Raw genomic sequence first — 23,374 nt, 5'->3', positions numbered from 1 at the left:
CGAGTCGCTGCTTTGCACACATTTCTACACTTCCTGGGTGAGACGAGTGGGGCCATTTGAACCCACGAGTTCTTGCCAAATTTTGGTTGATCACAACATCAAGATAAAGAAGGGCTAAACGGACGACAGTTGAACAAATGCCAAACAAACACAAAGGCAATAAAAACTAAGAATATGAATTACTGCAGTCACGAAAGCTTTAAATCAAAATTTAAACACAAAGGCGTCACAGTCTCATGAAACTCACTTTAAAAAACAAAGGAATTTTTTTTTTAAATAGAAAACTATAATGGTGTGATGAACATTTTTTTTTTACAGCCAATATATTATACTACTGCTTTTGCTATATGTAGATTCCCGCGGTTGTACAGAATAGCTCTGTGATGAATTTTCTGGTTGTACCGAGTGTTGTGCTAACCAATGTGTCGTGTTACAGTATTGCTCTAATTCTCTCATGACCATCAGAACTCTGGGCCAAGTTTGTTTAGTGGAGGTTGTATAAACTCACCCTCCAGGTAAATGGTACCTCAGGACCTCAAGGCTGCCCAAGCGGAGCCATACACCCACACAACCACACACTATCAGTTTGGATTGGGTACAAATGGGTCACAGTCCAACGCCTCACAGCTGTGCCTCACGCACCACCAGAGAGTAACGTACCACACTAATGGATGGGTTGGCCTGGCTTCATGCAACTGCTCTCAATGAACACACATACGCACCACTTTTATGTATGCATTGGCCACTCATATTCTACGCGATTGAATTTCACACTTAATTGCTTGGCAATGGTGTGTGTACGTGGAGGACTATACAATTAATCAATGTGTTCAAAATCTGGAAGAGCACTAACATTTAAATAAAAACAATAACTGGAAAAAAACTAAACCTCAGCTTATTGTTTATGCAATCATAATATTAACCTTGATAAACAAAAAGACAAAATGAAATTAACAATTTTTTTACTTGTATTAGTCATTTAAATATTTTACCTGGAGCAGCCCTTGAGAGAGAACATCTCTTTTGCAAGGGTGCCCCGGTGTCCCAACTTTAAGTGAGCCATAGATTAAATAAGGCAATAAAAAAGACGGTTTCTCTTTTAGAATTTGACTACAAAATCCGTGTCCTTCAATTTAACTACGTGACACTTTTATTATTCTGTACGAGCAATATGTCATCGTGGCCAAATATGTAGATGTAACCCATTAGCTTGTAAAGAAGACATGTAACAACGAATTCTTTATCTTTGGTCTAGAATACACAGACACGAAAATACAGGTTGCTTTTAAGTTATTAACAATAGACCGTGAAGGACATTGACATAAATAAAGCATGCTGTATTTTAGTATTTGTATGTTCGAAATAGAAAAGGTACAGTCCTTGTTATATCAACGTTGGAAGATATTTTGCTAGGCAAACACAATTTAAACAGGAGTATAGCAGAGAAGGCACTTACCCACTAACATCTGCTGACGAGGCTGACTCGGGGGATGAGACCCAGAATGGTGAAAAAACCCATCCAGACATTTGCGTGTTTAAAAACCATTCTGCTCGTAAACATAATTCTCCAAGGGCAACAGGACGATAAATTAAACGGTATTTAATTTTTTTTTTCAGTGCGGACGCAGAAGGGAAGGTGATTTATTAATTTATAGTAAAGTGATAGGTTAACTCCGCACAGATTCAAAGTGGGGACGCAGGAGCACGTCATGGCAGGAGTGTCGCCGTTCTCCAGTCCAGGAGTGCTGTCGCTTCTCGTTGCGAGAATAGGGATCTCAGAACAGATCAGATCAGAAAGGGTTTTATTCGCCATGAAAGTTCACACCGACACGGATGGTAAAGCATTCTCTCACCTGTTAAGAGCGTAGATGTCCTCTATGTTTCCAAAGAGCGTGCAAACCTCCTCAGGGCTCAGAGGCAGGTCTGGCGTGTCGATGATACAGCCAAGGTAATTCTATATATATATAAAAAAAAACAAATGTCATCAAACACATGCACGCAATTAGTTGTTTTCCCACATTGGCCAAAACGTTGCATTTTGTTGTGCCTTTTCAACTCGTGTACCAAAGTTACTTACAAAAAATTACATCACAGTTTTCTTATCGTATGGCGTTCGGCAATAGCAACAGACTACAATTGTATTAAACATTTTGAAGCCATTCCACATCATCCAGGGTAGCCGAGTGGAGTCCTGTTTGTTCCACCAGAATACGCGTGTGGCTTTGGGCAGCCATCAGTTATACGTGCTTGATGGTGTGCACTTCACCAAATTTGCACTTTGGAGAGACCTTGTTTTCTATATATACTGGTAATGTTTGTTTGTCTTATTTATAAACAAACATGGAATGCATAAAATGTCAAGACAAAGCTCTACTTCAACGAGAAGGAAACGTTATTGTTATGTAATGGGCATCGATCCACATCTCTACGTGAACTCATTGCGAATGCAGAACATTTTTTTAAATAAAAATTAAATTTTCTAAAAAAAAAGTTTGTCTTAAAAATACCATGCACAATTATCAACATTCTTGAAGCTCATTGGCACACACTAGGTTTGAGCTTCCATTATACTTGAAAATTTTGCTTGCAATTATTTGTATTCATCATTTTCACTTCCCCTTTAAAAAAATTCCCACGGCACACTTTTGAATACGTAGGTCCTATATGGCAAGTGTCCAGCCAAAATGAGCCATATCCTCCATAAAAGCAATATTCCCTACTGCCATCCACACAGGGTTTCCTGAGTTAGGGCGTAGCACTGGCCACACGGATACATACTTTTGTATGCCAAACGGGCCATGAATGGCTTGACCTTTGCATGGTGATGCAAAGGTCATATATACAGATTTAAGGACGCATATATGGTGATGGAAAATTGTTCATCTTGGTGATACTTATGGTAATGATAGATAGAGTAAATTAAGAATGATGATTTTGTTTTTGAAATATAACTTTGCAGGCTTTTTTATTTATTTATTAAGTTCTTATATATATTTTTTAGAAATTAATTTCATTTGCTTGTTATAATTACTATGTCTTCGAGATGGTAAATCATTCCTCTTTATATGTTTGTCTTTATGTTTCCAATCCGATTTTCCATTGATAATTTTAGGAAGAGTGCATCGACTGGCCTACCTCCATTAACTGATAACAGTATTTTTTCCTTTCTTCATGAAATCTCAATGAAGCTGCTCTATCCTTACATTCTGGGTTCTTTCGGTAAAGTCACGTAGAAGGGAAACAATAGAATCACATGACTTCTAAACATATAAGAAAGGAAATAAGCGGACAGAGCATGGTTGAGTGATGATGTTGATTAAGTTAACAAGGAAGATACGTAACAGTTCAACAAAGAATTCTGTTCTTGTGTAAGGAAATATGTTTAGGAGTGGAATGTCAATGTCGAGGTATGCTAGCCAGGAGAGAGTTTGTGTAGTTTTGCGTTCCCTCCGTTGAAAGTGCACAGACTACAGTAGCTTATGGTCCAAATGTTAAGGGGATCATGCATATTTATAGGAACAATACCATTATTATAGTTGTGACAATGTTAAGGAACGTACTTTAAAACGGTCTGCCTATTTCTAGTTAGTCTCTGGGCGAAAAGACAAACTCGCAGGGAATGTAATAATGACCAGAACGATGTTTAGTCTATCAGATCTAGGAGTAAATACAAATTTGGTGTAAGCATACAAGAAATGTCGGTAATTCAAATACTGGATTTTTCTTTGGGCTATAAGTCTACATGGAACTTAGCTTAAGGGCAGGTTATAGTTTGCCAATATTTACTTCATGAGCTACAGTATTTATTACATTTTACCATGATGGATGTTCTCTTCATCAACACTGAACTTGTCCAATTATTTCCACATGAAATACATTCTGGAAAGATAAATATGCAAACGTGCTGAGAAATTCCATTCTAATATTTCCTTACAATTCACCGGGATTGACAAAAAAAATGCATTATGAACTGATACAATGTCAATGCGTCTTATGTTTTGGAGTAACAGTCAAATTACACCTAATTAACACGTACTGTTGTGTTTACCATAACTAGCGAAGAACTTTTGATTTAAAGCTTTCGTGACTGCAGTAATTCATATTCTTAGCTCTTTCGGTAAAGTCACGTTGAAGGGAAAGAGCTAAGCATATAGCGGAGAACTATGAAATAAATAAATTTAGCGAAAATAAACAGAATGGACATGAAGTAGTGCCTCACGTAAGTTTAACTTTTTTTAACACGAATGCATTCCAGGTACAAATTCGCAAATTGAGAAAATCTGGAAAGAAAATATTTTGTGCTTCATTGCAACAAACAGCGCCACGGGCTACCGATAGCAATTTGCCACAATTACGCAACACAAAATGTTCTCCTCCGGTATCAGCCAGGTGTTCTAGTCCTGGTAGGGTGCATTTTTTTGATCACCTGCTGTAACTGCGTTCCAGTGGTTCAGGAAACGGCGGCGGTACCGGGTGTTTTTGGCAATTTCCCCCGGCATGGACAGAGATACTGGCAGCTGTTACTGGCAGCCGTCCCTTACCATAGACGCCTTGCATTCAGAGTGCGTAATTTCACTCACATGCGAAACAACGTACACAGGGGAATCTAACCCACTGAGATGGATACAAAGCTGGGGGTGTAGTCGGGGTGAAATCCAGGTGTTACTTTTTTTTCCTCTCTCTTGTTGCCTGTTAAAATCAAACTTTCATCAAAGTATTCGACAGCCTGGCCATTTGCCATAAATCAGGATTGCATTACCTAAATATAGGTGAGGCAGCTGGTGATATTAAAAATAAACCTTCTTGCAAGTTAACATCCTACCAGAACAGTTATTTTCATGCATCTTAAAATAACCCAAACTGCTATTAAACACTAATCACGTAAAAAAAATTACCGACAGTTTATTTATGTTGAGGGTCAAAATTAATGGGAAAAAACGAGAACACGGGGTCGCTATTTGAGTGTGTAAAATGATCAAGCAGCTTCGTAGCTGAAACTTAAAAATGTACGACAAAGTCAGCAACTATATTGCATCAAGTCTACACCTCACACTTTGCAGTGATGCGTAATGAAAAATAGAATTCTTGTGCATGGAAATCAGCAGTATTTTCATAACTAAAAGTAACCCCAAATAATTTCCAAAGTTACATCTGATGCTCTTGGTATGCTCTTAGCATCAGATGTAAATGTCACTTATTGATGTAGTTGTTGTAGGGCAATAACCTATGCAATCCATATGCACAGGAATTCTTGTTGTAAAAATGCCGCACAAAACAAATGTCCACATTCCAGATGTTATAGGGCTCCACATATGAAGTGTTGCATTTATTGCCATTGGGGCCTCACATACATAGTGAAATGTCCCGGGATATTTATGGGAATTCCCAAGGCTCTAATTTTCCAAGCTATTTTCCTGACACCGTTGACATGAGAATGCCTTCCACAAACACCAGGATATCAGTAACTGGGTCTTCTGATGGGAAATGTATGTGAATGCTGTTATTTCACAGGCAACATTGACTTAACTGTCAACTCCAAGGCTTTGCATTCCATATATAATTTACATATGTTCTTGTATTCTTAAAAAAAAATCAATAATAGTTTTTCAGCTACGTATCTCAAAACACTCACATTTATAACACGTTACCAATTTATGTAACGTTTTTTGTGGTAAAAAAGTCCTACATTGTAAGCATTGAGTTAGATTGTTTTACTTCGGTAATGGTTAGCAGGCATTCCTCACCTTGCCATCCCGGTTATTTTTTTTAATACAAGGAACTACAATGGATAGCACTCAGCTCCTTTCATGCCCAGAAGTAAAAGTGGAAGATATCAAGCAAGCTTGCTGGTATCTGCTAAGAAACATAAGTTCAGTCTTTCAAAGAGTTCTGGTTCGTGGGGTCTGAGCACTGCCCTTTCCTCTTGCTGTGTCCGGAGTGGCGTGGGGTGGTTGCTTATCTGACTCTATTTCCGTACTTTATTACTCCCCATTATGCAGTGTTTGCTTTAGAGGTGGGATAGATTAATTCTGAAGATAAATGAACATTCCCAAAAGGCAGCTGTGGTTTGCGGCTTTAAAAAAATCAACACCAAAGGGGCACCTCATCTATTACTGCCAGCAACAAATTGAATGTTTTAGTTTTTCTTGTGGGCTACCATTGCTACACTTGAAATGCACTTACAGGTTGTCCCCATTATTGCCCATTAAGGAATCTGAACTCAGTCAATCTATTCCCATTGCGTTTTGAATACAGCAATAATGCTTACTCCATGTTTAAACCTCAGTGGGATTTGTTACCTCAGTGGGCTTTGTCTGGTAAGATGGGGATGGTGTAGTTGTTTAGGTGATTTGTTTAGCTTCTTTTACTTTGCACTCCAATCATGTGTTTGTATTGTTTGTTGTTCTTTACGTTCTTACCCGCCCGACTGAACATCTGTGAAAAAAAGGCGCTATTGCTCTTCGGATTCCTCAAGTATAAATATTCTCATTTTGATAAACGCATCGCGTCGCACATAACCAACGTCTTGCAGACACATCGCACAAAAAGGATCCTGGGAAAATGAATCTCATTTACGTGTTGACCTATAACCCAAAACATCCACGTGCTCACCGTAATCTAATTTTGCCGACCACTCATCGCAAAGACAGCTTTGCTCTATCAACGGTCATCCGCTCAAAGAAACATATCCATAGCTAATCTGACGATGTGGGAAGCGTGTCAAAGCATATATATGATCGATGACACCAAATATCCATTACGCACGATATGTAAACAAAAACGCATTGTATAAAGCGCATATGTACGATCGTGAACAAAATGCAATGGAAGGAGATGAAGAAGAAGAAGAAGCGACGCGCAATTTGTCACACGATGAGAGAAAACGTGAAAAGCATCCACATGTGTTGGACGTTAAGAGGTTGGAGGCCTCGTAAGCAGTCATGCAACGGTGGCGCCGCCGCCGCCGCCGCCGCCATCGCCGTGCGGGTGTGATGAGTGACAAGAGATTACAGCTAGGAGAGCCGCGGCAGCTCTGTGGAGGAAGATCTTCCCGAGCCACAGCTCATGTCCGATGTCTGGAGATAAGGGCGAGCACGCGCGCGCGCGCGCCGCCGCCGCCGCCGCCTCTTTGGCCAGGCGTGAGATAATCAGATAAAACGTCCGCAGCAGCCGCCGCACGGCGATTGACAGCGGTTCCTGCTCACCCGAGCAAAGGCCCCACAGACACCAGTGGACCCAAAAACCCACCTCAACGGCAGACACTGGCAACGCAGATCCTTACCTTCCCGACGCTTCATGAGACCGGTGGGGAATACTAAACCATTTCTCAACATGTGGGTATTTATTGGTTGCATGTTATTATTTTATTGTTTTAAAAGTAATTGTTTTTTTTTAATGTAAAGCTTGTTTCCAAAGCACACCAGATCAGTTCATGTGTAAGAGCGAGATGTATGGTGGCAGGGCTGGAACGTGTGGGATGGTGATGGCATGGGGAGGCTTTTATTCAGCAGTGGAAAGACGAGCATGGCTAATGATGATGTCTAGGCATTTACGAAGAGTAACTGTGATTATAGTGAATTATTAAAATATTAGGATATGTGATAAAAGCAAGCAGCCCGAATAAAATAATGGTATCATAGGCGACATTTCGTGGGTGCGTCTTTCTGGGTTGCGCTCGTGAAATTGTGCCTGGCAGAAAAGAGCAGCTCAAAGAGAAAGCCAATGCGTGATGCACAATATTAACATGCGAATCTCATTTATAAAGTTACAAAAACACTTAATTAAGTACACGTTATAACTTTATACTCACATACCAGTGGCGATATGTCAAATAATTATTCATCCAAATACATTTCTTCACAAAAGCAAAGTGTTGACATGCCAAATATTTTTTACCCATAAGAACATTTTGGAACATTGCGTTCCAATTTTTTGCTCATATTATTAGATTGTTCAAAGTGAATCATACATATAGGGTCGTGCCTGTAGCACTTCAATATTGAGTAAACGCCTCCCACTTGTACAGTACATGCTATCTTAAGAAAAATATACAAGATATCATCTGACGGATCATAACGTTTTTGTTAATGGGATTTTGCCAAAAAAAATACATTATTAAACATACAACTAGTGTTCCCAAAACAATTTACTCTCCAGACTTAAAAAAAACATAGTTATCAAACCAAACTATCAGCAAGCTTTGCTGCCACCAAAATCACAGTCTCCCGCGCACAGAACCCCAGACGCACTGGGACCGCACATTTCACGCATCGCTATCATCACTTCCGGAGAATTTCCCAATTCAGCTTGTCCAGATGTGAGGACATAGCACGAGTTTGGAGAAGGAACATTGATTGTTATTAAAAAAAGGCTGTCTCTTCCACAAAGACATCAGCATCAACTGATGCCGTAAAACACTTAAATCATCTCTGTCCTGCAGTACTCATTCTACAAATGTGCGCAAATAAACAGATGTGTGTGTTTACTTATCTAAGCTTGTCCTGCTTGTGATGATTTCATATAGTCACATTTCTCACAATGTAAGCCCTTCCCTGGTCTTCGTTATCTGCGGTAAGCATGTTTAGTTACATAGGTGGGTCCACTTATAGTAAACAAGGCATGCTTGCCAATAACCGTATTATTTTGCACACTCTATGTTTCGTGAAGTGTGTAAATATAACCTTTAAACAGCTTGAAAAGTGGCCTTAAGAAAAGTGGGCTTAGGGGTAAGACACGTCACGAGAGATGGTGGCAGCTTGAGGAGGCCTTCGTGAAGCAGTGGATCTACATTGGCAGACGTCAGTGATGATAACAATTAATTTTTACGATGACTACTCCTCAAAGTGAAGGCGATTGAGATCTGCAAAAAATTGGCTGGCGACGGGAAAAGCTAATGAGCATTACAAAATGACTTTATAAAACGTAAATTTTCCTCTGTAAAAGGGCATGCTATGCTTCGCAAAAAGATGACGTCCTAAAGTCAAGCATGTTTCAGTCACTTTTCAGCTGCACGATGCTTTAAGCATCTAACATGTCCTCGATGTGTCAAGAACACTTGTCTAGCCATAACAGTGTTTATTCTCCGACGAGTCACTCCACATCAGCGCTTGTGCTCCCACGGATTGGATGTGAAACTCTACTTTAGTGTCCCCATGGAATCTGCACACAAGTTATTTCCCGAAGCCTATGGGCCTGAATGCCGATAGCACGGTGATGTCACATGCAGCAACTCTGACAAGTTACGGTCTCAGCCATAAATCGCGCGGCTGTCCAACGCGGAGCGCATATCAGCCAAGTTCGTTGCTGCTGCTTTGCGTCAAAGTAGTCACTCGAAGTACGCTCAAACAATTGGGGCGGCTCATCCGACTGCATCGTCACCCACACGCAAGTGTTGTATTACTCCGTAGTAGTTGGATGTAAAGTTTAGTATTGCCATTGGCGCGACATCAAACAAGATGCCATCTCGCCCGAAGTTTACCGATGCCATTGTGCCCAATGAAAGAGCTTTCAAGCTTTGATAAAAAAAAAGCTGACTATGGTTGCATGAGGTCGAGCTGTAAAGAACCTCCGAAAAGGGGTTTACACTGCATGTGCTGATAGTCAGAGAGACAACAGAGAGACTGGGGGTGAGGTCAGTGAGGTCAGTGAGCTCATTGCACATGCCATCATGAGCTGCTAACCACACGCTAAAAAACATGGCTGTAAAGTGTGTACTAAGAGTTAAATTAGGTATAAGCGGTTGGTTTCAAATAAACCCAACGTGCGAAGGGAACTACTGCGGTAGATACATATATTTTTTCCCAATCACACATTCATTTTAGACATTGCTTCGTTGTAATAAAGAATGGGACAGTTTACTACGGCAGAGTTTACTGAGACACCCTTGGAGCACTTTTTTTTCTCAACTTCTTTCGACCTCCTCCGTACGTGGAAAGAGATTACTGATCTTAAACAGTTCCATATGGGTGATCCAGTGACAGAGATACGAAAGCACCTTCACGCACCCCATATTGTCGAGGACGTCTTGCTTGTGGGTGCCGTTTTCCTGTTAGCGTGCGCTCCAAGTTGGATGTGAACTATGAATAGTCTGCATTTTGGCAGTTATTGCGCGGGGGTTTTTTCGGGGCCACAGGAATCTAATTCTGTAAAGTGACCTTGCTTAGCAGAGGCGGAAGCCTTAGGGAATACAGATGCTTAATATAGAAGCAGCATTAACTTCTATGTGCATAAGGCCTTGTCAGACGTGCAAGGCTCAAATTGTGATACAGCATACCTACCTAATGCATATAACATATATTGCAATTGTCAACAGTCATGCTAAGCATTTGTATTTTTCAATCCCCAAAACTTGCATTATATGCAGCATTGGGGAAAAAAAACTCATCATATTGATCATAAAAAAGTAGAGAAGCTCTGAAGGAAGGTCACTGGCGAAAACGTTTACCACCTCTTGTATTTTTTTCTGTTTATGCCAGTTTAATTTATGGTGACAAAGGGTGGCTTAGTGACGCAGTAGAGAGTTTTATAAGTGCACTGCACTATGAACCTGGCAACCCATACGGACTGATCTCCATGACTGCGATGGTGTGGGAGGTCTTCATCTAGCAATTGATTTACAAAAGGCTGTTCTTTAAGTATTATATTATGAATGAACGATGACCGACTACAGGAAATGTACTGCCAATAAACAGTGTTTGGTCATGATAACAAAGGACTTTATCTGGTAACTGACCACAATCAAGCATCTTGTCTACATAAATTGATACCCACATTTTAAAAATGTAAAAGTCCAAATCGGAACAAAATGAACCACTGTGGAATTACCCATTCAATAAAGATATATAGCATGCAAGCCTCTATGATGTTTCGAGGACGGTACAGATAAAACACGTTGTTGTATACAGCTCGCTGGAAGTAATTAACGCCCATTAATTTTAGTTGTGCATTAACTATAAATATCATATAACTTTAGCAATGTTGTATTATTCAAATATTTGCTGTGTGTCAGACAAGTATCCATAACTGAAATGCCTCCCCTCCCAACTAGTCCTAGAGAGGTTTTCCTGCAAGTTTTTCTGTTATGGGCTCAATTGTTTATGTCACGCCAGCATATATGGTTTACTTAATGGTTAGCCATCACACTGACCATATTGATGTCTACATGGCATTTCCCAGAAATCACCATACATGTCAATAGATTAGATTATCAACGTTCAAAGAAACAACACATCAAACCAATTAAATAATCGCAAGTAAATTCAATACTGTATGTGAATGAATCTGGCTCTCGCCTGATGAAGCTAGTTGTAATTACTGGCGAAACGTCGTACTCAGATTGTAAATGTTGTGGCGTTGCTCTCCAACACACCGGTGTGCTGTAGTAGAAACGAATTGGCTTGTTCTGTTTACGTGACAAACCTTACCAAGTGGCTGTGTCGAGTGGTGATTTGTTTAACGACACGTATTTATGCGATCTAACCCAGAAAAACCTGTATTATGGGTGAATGAATCTATATTTGTCGCAATATTCCAATCATAATTAACCCCACCATTTTTCTCGGGAGGCTCAACTGTGACACATGGTGAGTTGGAAGCCTCTCCGCCCCCCTCACTGTCAGCCTCGCCCAGCTTCACACAGCCAAACAAAAACAATAGCCCCCCTCACCCCCGTCGAGCCTGAACAGACCTGTTGCGGCAAGTGCTGTTTGCGAGTTACCTATGAAGAGGTTCGCACGGCACACGAGGGAGTGGGTGGCCAGCACCACACCCGGCCGCCTTTGTCTTCCCAGTGGCAATGTTTACACGCCGTACCAGGTATTCATTTGAGGCCCAGGACCGGTTCAGATAATCGTCACTGGTTGTTGGCCGTGAGCGGGAAATCGAACTCGGATCGGCCGGGCTCGGAGCGCAGCGCGCTAACCACTACACTATCGCTCCCCGCGTAGCCGCACCTATGCAATGACACATCCCTTCCACACAGTGAGTGGTCTCTCCCACTCTTCCTTGGCCCTGCCCTACTGCTCATAAGCCCTTCCCACACCTTTGTCAACCAAAAGCTTCGGGATATTGAGACAGCCTTTCGAAAACTGGGACTTATCCTTGCCAAACTGGGATGTTTGGTAACCTCAATAGTAACACATTCATTCAATTAGATTGTGTGGGTTAGTCTGTGAAATGTTTATTATAAATAAATAATATGACAGGGCTCTGGAGGAAGCCACATCTATTTGGTCACAGTCTCAAGGTTGTTAAACTGCTTTAATGACACCTTTACATTCTGGCATGCCATGCAGAGGTTGGTCAATGTAAGGAGATCTGAACGAGTACAATTTAGACACGTGGCTTGTGTTTGCGCAATTGAATGCAGTTTTTGCTGGGGATGTTTTGACTGAGGTTGCTGAAGAAATGCAAACGATGTGTGACCTTTATTGAAGGCATTCCTTCCAAGGCTTCCAAAGAAAAAAATCCTATATAATCCAAACAACAGCATCACCCAGACGCAATATTGGTATTAACTTGGTATTTCTGCTATGTTGTATGGCCTGGCGAAAATCCTGTGAGCCAGTGGATTTTCATTTGTGAAATAATACCTTTTTATATTTTATTAAAAATCGTTTTATCGTGGATTTCATTTTTCACAAAATGTATTTTTACATGAATGATATATGGATTCTTTTAAATAATACATTCCTCCAAAATGTGTAAAGAAATGTCAGCAAAGATTACGTAAATATATTTGGGAAAGGGGAAAGTTGTTTGACAAGGCCATGGTCAAAGTCATTTTTGAATTGGGGAAAGTGTCCTTTGTGTGAAATCACTTCAGGCAGGAAACCTGAGCACAGTGTGCCGCCTAGGACACCAGAGGTATACAATAGTCTTTGTCAAGCGATAAAGCAGATTATGAAATGCATGGCTGCAAGCCTCAAGGAACAGGAAGAGCAATGTCATCCCTGTGCCCATTGAGTGCTCAAGAGTAACATTCGTTTTTCAACAGCCATACTTGATCTACCGAAGCTTGTTGCCAAATTGGAGTATTGGCTCAGCTACATCTGAATGCTCTCATGCCTTAACTTCAGTTTACTTCGCAAGGTTATACTAATATACACTGACATAAATTCTCAAATAGGTGTTCATGTGTCAAAAAAGTTGCTGCAATTATTATATTTTTCTTCATGATCTAATTTTGTCCCTTGCTCATTCTAATAACACGATAGGCAACTAGATTTTACCAGCAATTAATCAGGTACTGTTATGCAACATTATAGTCACAATGATAGTGTTTTAATTTTCCCGTTTCTTCTTGCGATATAAGTAGGAAGCAATGTTACAACCTTTGCCAGAGAATGTCCCCAGAAGATGATGTCACAGAACTACATCTGTAGTCCATTAAACTAACCTATTTATGCATACTCAGGAGACACATTTTTACATACTGTGCAAAGGTTGTTCATCAAATGTCAATAAATCCAACATTTATTTTTCTAAGAGATAGAATATCCTGAATTAAGTGACATTACATTTAATACCCAGGGGATTTTTTGTACAATTTTTTATTCCTGATTTGAGACCATCGACTTGTTATACTTTAATCACTGCTAGCTGCTAGATTCGAACCCAGAATTTGTGTAGTGCTGCCCGACACAGTATTGGCTCTCTTAGTTACCTGGCCACTGCTATCTTTGACTTTTTTCAGCCTTGTATAAAATATCGAATGAATAAATAGGCCGTTGCCATTAGTTTATTTCGGGATATGTTGTGGCTATGGGGTTTGCGACCCAGCCTGCAATGCAGATAACTCTGTAGGAGAGTACATATTAAGCACTTATGGGTCATCTCTTCCAAGGGGTGAGAGATGAGTTCATTGGTCAAGGGTTGTCATGGTGATTTATTGGCTGAAGTTCGTGATGAGAAAACGTGTCATCATCCGTATCCTGCTGGAATAATTTCTGCCAAGACAAAATGCCCTGGGCACCAAAAGTCATTTTCACTGACTCCGGACCAATTCTTCAAATCTGAATGCAACACACACCTGTTACCAATTTATACATTGTGCACATTGAGCAGCCAAATAATCATCTCTATGGACACATTTAGCAAAATCCATGTCACCTTTGAACTAGTTAGGGTTTAAAAAAATACTTTAATATATGCGAATACCTGTGCTTTTAAAGGACAAATCTCGCGATTGGTAGGTATAAGATGTAAACACTACTCAAATTAATATTCGAACACCTGCCGCACACATCGGTTGAGATGAAGCTACCTAGAATATCCAGGATGTATGACAGTACACCTCTCAGTGTCATCTATTGCTAAAACAGCCTCATATCTTACTAAAAGTTGGATAACAAAGCGTTATCGATGCTATGCAGATCAACTGCCCGAAACATAATGGCCATGGCTATAATGTATCACACTTTTTTTTTAAATGTCAAAAGCGCATGCCCTAGAAATGGAAATCCAAAACAATTCTCTTTAAAGCTAAAAGACAGCAGCACACAAAGCTCAAGGTCACGCCGAGCCTGTTTTGAGGGGCGGGGGGAGGCGTAATCAGAAACCGCTTGCGCACACGCACACAGTGCGCATTCCGTGACCAGAGCGCGGAGTGATGGGAGAAACCTCCACTATTGCCGTAATGTTTCCACATCTTCTCACACTCTGTGATGACAGCTGTTTTTTCAAGAAGGCTAGGAATTAATATCACAAAGCACACCTGCATTTGATGGGTTATCAGTTTAGTTTTTTTTATCTCAAAAATATATGTTGGAAGAGTTTCATACTGGACAGCAGAAAGCTTGGTAAAAACATTCAAAAAAAATATTTTATGCATTCAAGTAAAAAAAATGTCCAGGAACTATAACGTTCATAAGATGTTATGATCATGTTGATCTTTTTGGTCTTTTAAATGACAGTATTATTTTTCTAACATTTATACATTGTATGATAAAGGCCCATGATTTTCAGAAAATATTTTCTCATTATATTAAGACTAAGCATTTTTAAATATATATACATATATATGAGAACTTCAGTTTATAAATATTTAAGTAAAATTTAAAACATTTAAGTAAAATATTTTAGCTTCGTAATAGAAATTCCATCAATCTCCTGGAAATATAATTTTTCAAAGCAAGCCCAAAGCTTCATATTGTGGCAAGACAGAATTCAGTCAGTAATGGCTGAAATATGCCACTTCTCAGCATGACCCCTAATCCTTCAGTGCCCTCTGCCTCAAACTGCTCTCGTGTAAATCATTCCATTCCGAGCAAGATCACAATGGAGCCAGCTGGGAGCTTTAGTGTGCAATAGTCTGTGTGCACACATATGTCTCAAACCTCCCGTCTCCAATCTGACCTCGTCCTCACCTTTACTATAAAGCTCTTAATCCAGAGTGTGCTCCATTGAGCTGTTAGATCCCAGTGACTGGCACAACAAAAAAGGGCCGTCTGCACCGCTAGTTAATTTGACAGCGTACTTAGTGAGATATGACCACCTAATAAAATATGTTATGGAAACAAAGAGATAGCCTTACTGTTTAGATGGACACTAGAGGAAGAGTGTTTCACTGAAGCTAAATGTTTGATAAAAAGAAATGGAAAGCAATGTTCTTAGCAATTTATACACTTGACAAATATATTTTGTATTGTGAATTACGATGTCAATTTCCTTGGGAGAGTTTTTCTGATTTTTTTAAACAATACATTTAAGGAAGAAAATAAACTTTCCCAATTTTGATAAATTGGTTTTAAATATGAGAATTTAACCCCCTTACCTCTACAATGCTCCTGAGGTCCTTCACGTACATCTGCTCCGTCTGTAAAACCTCCAGCACGACGCGGTCCACATACGACAGCTTCGGGTCAGAGACCATCGCGTCGGTCGCAACTGGGGACTCGCTCGATTCTGAGCAGATGGTCGCAAAGTCCTTCTGCCGCCGAGAATTGCTCCTGCTCAAGTTAACATTCCACTTATCTGCATGCTCATCAACCCCACCACTGGGTTGTCGATTCTGCTCAGAGGCATCGGAGTTTGGAGAAACCTGATCCAGCTTGACCGTGTCACTGTCCTTGTCGCTGCACGAACACCCAGAGTCGACGTTCTGCGAAGCGGACAAAGAGGATGCCAGCGTCACGCTGCTCCCAAACATGGATCGGCTGTCTCGGGACGATGATGACGATGAAGATGTCGTGGAGCCCGTGTCGGCATTCTGGGAGGTGGAGAGAGAAGAGGCCAGAGTCATGTTGCTTCCGAACGAGCAGTGGCTGTCACGCGATGACGACGACGACGATGTGGTGGAGCTCAGACTGACGGGCCGCTCGCACTCGGATGAATCCATCATGTCAGGCGGAAGCCCCAAGCACAGCTTGTAAGCAAGGCTGGCTGTCGACGTTGGCGTAGCTCAGCACTTGTCATGGGCAAGTTTTCCTACGGGAAAAAAAAACCGAGGCACAATATTATTTATTTATAATACACTGTATTTTATGGCACATACAGCATGAAATATATCCTGTAGAAATGGTTATCAACTTCGTTATTTTACAGTCATATGTAATTATTTTAGGTCAAGCTTCCCAAATTCCATTTCATATGGCTCCCACCCACCCCACAGTCTGCCTTTCCAACTGTCTCCAGTCTTCATCCAAATGCAAATGTAGTTATTACATTTAGAGTATTTGGCTACTATACATTTCCAAATGACAATCCACTTCGTTGAGCTATCATTTGTGGCCAGGCCGCCTCTGAAAAAGAGCTCTTTAGCTCAGTGAGCCTTACCTGGTAAATTAAAAATAGTAAATAAACTGAATTACACATTTGAAGAACCTGATGATTGCTACAGATGGAATTTGCACTGTGTTGGGGAACAGATTTGTTTTACAAACTCTGACTTAATGTAAAAAATAAACATAAAGTGTAATTTTTACGTATTTTTTCAGTATATACAAGAAAATAACATTTCAATATATTCCAAATGACCATCAGAGGGCCTTACAAACTTATCTATACCTTGTCTTCACCTTCCCCAGGTGGCATCAATGCAGCAGCAACATCACAATGACCGTCTTTGTGCCTATTCTGAAAACAAAACAAGAAAACAACAAAGATTTAGTTAAAAGTTACAAGAAGTTGAACATGAATATCGAAGTGTTCATATATATTTAAAAAAATCAATACAACTCTTCACATATTGCTTATACTTGCATATTCAACATGACACAGAATCTTAAACCTAAAAAAAAAACATTCTTTATTACTGGATTAAACTATTTGGCAATATAAGCAGGATTTTCAGTCATGTTATGTTTACAGTGTCTGACATGAGAAAAAGAATAAAATAATTATATAAACAATCCTTAGAAAAAGATAAAGAGGTCCCAACATAACAATGCTGTATGCATCAGTGTTTAGCGATGGTAATGCAAACAAGAGTTATGGATTTTCTGTGAAATATCGCACAAGTGCTGAAACCGTGCCAGTACACTTCGCGTTCAATACGCAAACCGAGAAACCTTGGCTCGTATCGCTCCCACTCTAGCGCTTTAGATTCATAAAACACAAGGGCACACTGACACCTGACTACATGTCCTCTTCGCATACATTTGTACAATGTTTGTCATTAATTTGTTTATTAATTCATTTTCAAACCCAATTAGAATGTTTTACTTTATATAATCGCACCAACCACTTACAGCAACTTTATTACCATCTGTATTACATTGTCGAAATTAATGAGCATTTCAAAACCTTTACAACGTTCGTACAATATCCGGCCACTTTTTTGTCACCCAATTAGCAAAGCCAAACTACGTACTAGGGAACAACTCTATGTCTACATTGCAGGTCTGCTCCGACAGAAGGCCACACATTTAAGGGAATACAAGGCAGGCATATACACTCTATTCAACAATGCCCATCGAAATTTTCCAGATAAGAACAATCCACATCAGTATAGGTTACAGATATCGCTGCATCACAAGGCAATTTCTTTACAGTGGCATGAGTAATTTGTTGCTCATGCCACTGTTGTTGGAAGGGCCTCCACAATCGTGCCTATCACCAATGTTAATTATTTTATGGAAATATAAGGTAATATTAGTACTTAATATTATTTGAAACGAGCTACTACATACGGCAAACAGTTTGACTCTGTCACTACATGGCAACTATTAAAGCATATTTCTATAAATTGCTTTCTTACGAAAATGTTGTATTACATATAAGCAATCATATCCACTCCTAATTATATTCAGATACAGTAATTAAATGGAAACTTCAGTTTAATTACCCCCTCAAAATTGTTCTAATTATATGACCGTATATTATTGACGATTTATTGAAACGTCTGCATAATCAACGTGCTTTCATTTTCTTTTAGTTTTTTTCGGTAAAGTCACGTAGGTTAAAAAAATAAAATGAAAATAAATGAAAACAACTCAATTAAAAAAGGCACAACTGATGAAGGAAGCTTGTGTTGCCTAAGAAACGTCGTGATTTAATTTAGTTGTTTTCATGTATTTTAATTTTATTTTTTTTCCTACGTGACTTTACCGAAAAATCCAAAGAGTATGAATCCTTGCAGTCACGAAAGCTTCAAATCTAGAAGTACTTTCATTTGGTTAATTTTGTCTCTGAAATCTGTTCATTGGGATATTTGCTTTTCGTCATGCGACTGTGCGTGCTTAAAAGCCAGCCCGTGAAGCGAAATGTATGCACCATGCAACTCGCAAAAAACATTCGAAGCAGTTTATTTTAAAACCCGTTAAAATGTCTCCTGTGCTTGCCATGTCGGCATTTTCTGTCAAACGGAAACACGCTCACTGAAAAAGGGAGGAATGTGCAGTGAGTCTGAAAAAAGAGGATATATTTTCTTTTTGGTATGGAAGCAGCAGCAGCAAAAGTGCTAGTGTGAAATTTATATTAGGATACAATGTTCACACTTTAATACTGCATCATAGGTGAGAAGGTATAGTGTGCAGCGCAAGCAATTACTCCTTAACATCACTGTCGGAGGAAGGGGCTCTGAGAGGGAGCCCCAGAGCCAAATCTAGAGGGTGTTTTTTGCCCGCTCTTCAATACTGGCCTGTCATCTTGGAGGAGGAGGTAGGCGTACCCACACTTTACCCCACCACCTGCCGATTGGCACAATTATTTATTTCACCGCTCTATATATTAAATACGTTAATTAGTACATTGGCACTGAAACATACTTTATAGACCTCGACCTCACAATGGTTAGGAAAAACAAAGTTTCCGTTCTCAGGTTTGGCCAAAGTCAGCGAAAGACGCAATGCCACATGCCCTAATCGGATAGCTTCATTGGAGTTCCCACACCCAATGGTAAAATTATTGAGAACCGTTTCTGATAACGACGCCTGATTCAACTTAGACCAGGTAAAATGTCAACAATGAACCGTGGCAATTCATTCATACATCACTTTTACAATAAAATCACTTTTGAAAAGAGAAAACGTGTTCAACAGTACTGTATTACAAACATCAAATTAAACCAGTTAAAGGCATCTTACGTGACAAGCCAGAAAAGAAATAAATTTCTAAAGAATTATACATTTATAAAAAAAATGAATAAAGTACAACGAAAGGCATTTGGCTGTTTTCATCAAATCCTGTAATTATTTCCAGTTTTTAGAAAGATTTTGTTCGTTTTAAGTTTCAAATCTGATAACGTCATATGTTTGTGGGAAAAAAAGCCACGTTCACGAGAGGTTCAAAAACATTTCTGCGTTGTTTTTTTATCTGGCAGACGGACAAGCGTAAAACAATTCAGTCCATCCGTGCTACTTTTTTTCTTTCCAAAAAAGTAACAAATTCCACGAACCAAATCCCCTTGTCGCATAATAAACACTGTTTTCTACAAGACACTGGCAGCTGTGGTCATCACAAACTATACCTATGGTCCCTTCACTAAAAGCCCCTAACATGCAATGCCCTCTTATCACAGATACTGTACATAATGTCCGCACATGTCAGTGATGCGTTCACACCACCAAATAACGTGGGGACTCTGCTCACAATAAATGACCAAATGCCACTTGGAAACACTGTTCATAAAACTGGAGTCTATGCTAAAACCCTATGGCTGAACAGGAATCAAAGTCTCAACGTAACAATTCTTCAGTGTGCCTCAAACCAGAGGACTTATTGGTGAGGCACATTACTTCACCTCTCAACTCTCCTCTGTTACTGATACTTGCCAGGACATTGTATCCACAGTGTGCAGAATGCTGTAGCTGAGAAGCTTTAGCCCCATTGTCGACAAGCCATTTAGAATAAGAAGAATAAGAAACCGTTTACATTCCTAGGGACTAAGATTCATGACTGAAAACATCCACATTGTCTAATATTGTTTTGTAAATATAACATTAAAATACCGTATATTAAGTTGATGTTACTTTACCCGAATCCGAACAAGAATGTTGAGACGTATTCGAAATTACTATATTGCCACAGAATCACAGAAATTGTGCAAAGATGTAAGTATTGACTTTGTTTAGAACCAGGCATTAACATACACTGCATACAAACGTTAACCAAATGCTCTTAAGTTTAAAGAAAGGTAATACAATCCACAGTTACCCAAGTAAAAAACAAAAAAAAATCCAATGAAAACATTAAAGAGAAGGGAAATGCTTATTTTATCAGGTTATACAGGCATTCAATTATTTTGTTATGGTCTTAAAATAAAGAATCGTAATGAAAATTTGGAAATGATCAATTGTGCCGTTACAGGAACCTAATGCTCGTCAGACGTATACATGAACAAAAATAAACAATTTGACAATTTACAACAAAGTGTCCAACACATGACTTAGGCAGCATTTATCACGCAGCTAAAAAAAATCTTCCCATGAACGTGAATAGAATTGCTAAGGAATGGATGGACTATGGTCATACAGTATTATTAAACTAACATTGAAAACACGGAAGGAATGACATTTAAGTTATATTATGACAGGCGTGCATTAAACCCCTTGGCCAGACCTAGTCCATGACACAACAATGGTCTGGTGGAACAAATCCCTGTTTGACATTGCAGACGAAACTGAATAGCCCCTTTGTACAACTGCCATAATTTATGCTGTCTTGCCTCGCATGATCGAGAAAAAGGATGCCACATGGAGTAAGATGAAGTCACTTTAAAGCGTAACAGGTCATGAAAGCTCAATACAGTAAAATTAACTTACGACCCATAAAAGAGGAGGGTATTGTGTAATTGTGCAATCTGTTCAAAAAGTAAAAAAAAAACTAAGTCTATTCTCCGGTTATTTCCTCTTCAGGTCCATTCACGTTGAATCAGCTAGTGCCCCGGGGCGGCTGCAGTGAGCCAAGCACACACAGACGCATCACCTCTCTTTGATCTCAAGCTTGCCCTGAGTGTGCAAGCCAAGAGTGGCTGGTGGTGTACCGACAGGTGGTGGACCTGGCGCAAGCACTACCATTTTTTGTAAAAGTATACTTCCTTTATTCGCTTGCAATCATTCATCAAGCGCATATACACACCGTTTTTTTGTCAAACCGCTGATGGATGAGGGCCTACTCATGCTGTCCAGGTCACGAGGGTTAATTGACCATACTTCACCACGATGGCCAATGGGGGGCTGGTGAAGGTGGGTAAAGTACAGAATAAGTAGATGCCTTGCCCTCTACTTCCTACACCACCTGTCTTTTGCGCATGGTAGTCACCTATCCAAGCACGATCCATGCTTAATCTTGCTTAGCTTCCAATATCTCATGGGATTTGGCATATTCAAAGTGATTTAATCAGTTGTCATTAATCGGATGCACTGTACAGTATTATATGTATACCCTGTGTGTATAACCAACACTCAACGTGTACATTGCAATTGGTGGAAAACCACATTTGTGAAATGTTAACTTATTCGATTTTATAGTGGTCACCAAAACCAGTTTGTGGCGAGTGTTTCCCGAACTGCCCACGCTCAGTCGCACCACCTCCAATCTGCCTGGCAACAACCCTTTCCAGAATTTCTGTGAGCGTTTCCAACACCACGTTTAATTCCAATGGCACAAACCCAAACGTTTGCTGACTGAACTATTCACCCTTGACACTACCTCTGGACCTTGAATTCTTTGAAGGTGGGCAAGAGAATGAACAGGTGTGAAAAGACACACCATTTGGTTCTGAAAAGCCAGGATACAAGTCAGTATACATCATGCCCTGATAAAAATGTCACAGCGTTCACAATGGACGGATAACTCACCAAACAGGTTAGAATGGCAAACAGCCAAAGTAATGCCATAATTGTTTTATTATATGGATTCATTAAAACATAGATGTCAACAGAATGAAAAAAAATGCAAGTCTACACATGATTTTCATCCAGTATTTTGTTTAGGAATTACATTTCCATACGTTTACTGCATATTCCCAATGTGTCTGAAAATATTTTAAGTCATCAGACAGTTGCAGCTGGTAAGTGAAAAAAAAATACTTAACATACTTAATCGTCTTGAAAATTGCCACCTGTGTGTTTTGGGACTAACACGGAGGTAGTAACCTGGTTTGTGATGAAGTAGCAGTCTGAAAACCAATGATTAATTCAACAGCTGCATTGTCAGTTTCATGATTTTACCAGGTAAGATTGATTTAACATTTATTTGTAGCTAAAATTGGATAAATTTAATCTCCCCTGAGAAAGCAAAATACAACATTTGTATGTTGGCCAATGGAAATGAAAACATTCCTACAGCCACTATGAGCCTTTTCCATTTTACCAAACATGTACTTTAAGCTTTTTATGACCAGGGTCTTACAAATGATCTGTATGTCAGTGCTGTTATTGTGAAGACTTTATGTGTTATTATCCTTAGTCCGTGCCAGCAGTTAGAAGGTTTTATGACTCTCAGTGAAACACTCTTAGGGCTTACACCGACATGTTTTGTTGGAACACGTTAAGAGTAGAAAAGCAATTTTGACCACGGCCAGTTGTCTTTCACACTTCTGAAGCTCACGGGTGGAATGAATTGCCAAACGTCTTTGTAACACGAGGATGAGGGGCAGCCAACCTTCATCAGGCAGGGGTGATCGACAAAAGTGTGAACAAGCCAATATCAGGAGTCAAGCCAACCTACCGGCCATCCTGGTGATCTACTTCAAGAAGGAACCGAAACAGAGAAATATGATGACCGATCTGCTGCTTAAATTCTCACAGCAGTCACGATTCCAATAGATTCGCTTGTCCTATTTGTGTTACTCATTCGCTGTCTGACTCACGAATGGTCATTGTGCCTATATGGATTGAAAAAAAGTGTATTTATTTCCCTTTTCTTTTTGTTTAGATATATATAAATGATAACAATCAAAGCATTTGTCTAAACACCGCTTGTTCAAAACACG

General features: G+C 39.7%; 1 protein-coding gene across 4 annotated transcripts in view; it reads right to left on the bottom strand.

Moving 5' to 3' along the window:
* Positions 1-23,374, bottom strand: part of LOC116939469 (uncharacterized) — a 78,165-nt gene that overhangs the window by 30,004 nt on the left and 24,787 nt on the right. For 3 of the 4 annotated variants that reach the window (XM_032947864.2, XM_032947868.2, XM_032947867.2), the window contains exons 2-4: positions 17,005-17,073; positions 15,773-16,425; positions 1,854-1,954 (exon numbers count right to left, since the gene is read on the bottom strand). In XM_032947864.2, coding sequence (XP_032803755.1) covers positions 1,854-1,954; positions 15,773-16,339 — 668 coding nt within the window. In that variant the 5' untranslated portion in view covers positions 16,340-16,425; positions 17,005-17,073. The other variant, XM_076065069.1, reaches the window with a different exon arrangement.

This window comes from Petromyzon marinus, chromosome 6 (genome assembly GCF_048934315.1).
Source record: "Petromyzon marinus isolate PM22_M1 ecotype Great Lakes invasive population chromosome 6, UKy_Petmar_22M1.pri1.0, whole genome shotgun sequence".
In the NCBI taxonomy this organism is placed as follows: Eukaryota; Metazoa; Chordata; class Hyperoartia; order Petromyzontiformes; family Petromyzontidae; genus Petromyzon; species Petromyzon marinus.
Note: the sequence above shows the minus strand (reverse complement) of the source record. Positions and strands in the feature narration are given on the sequence as shown.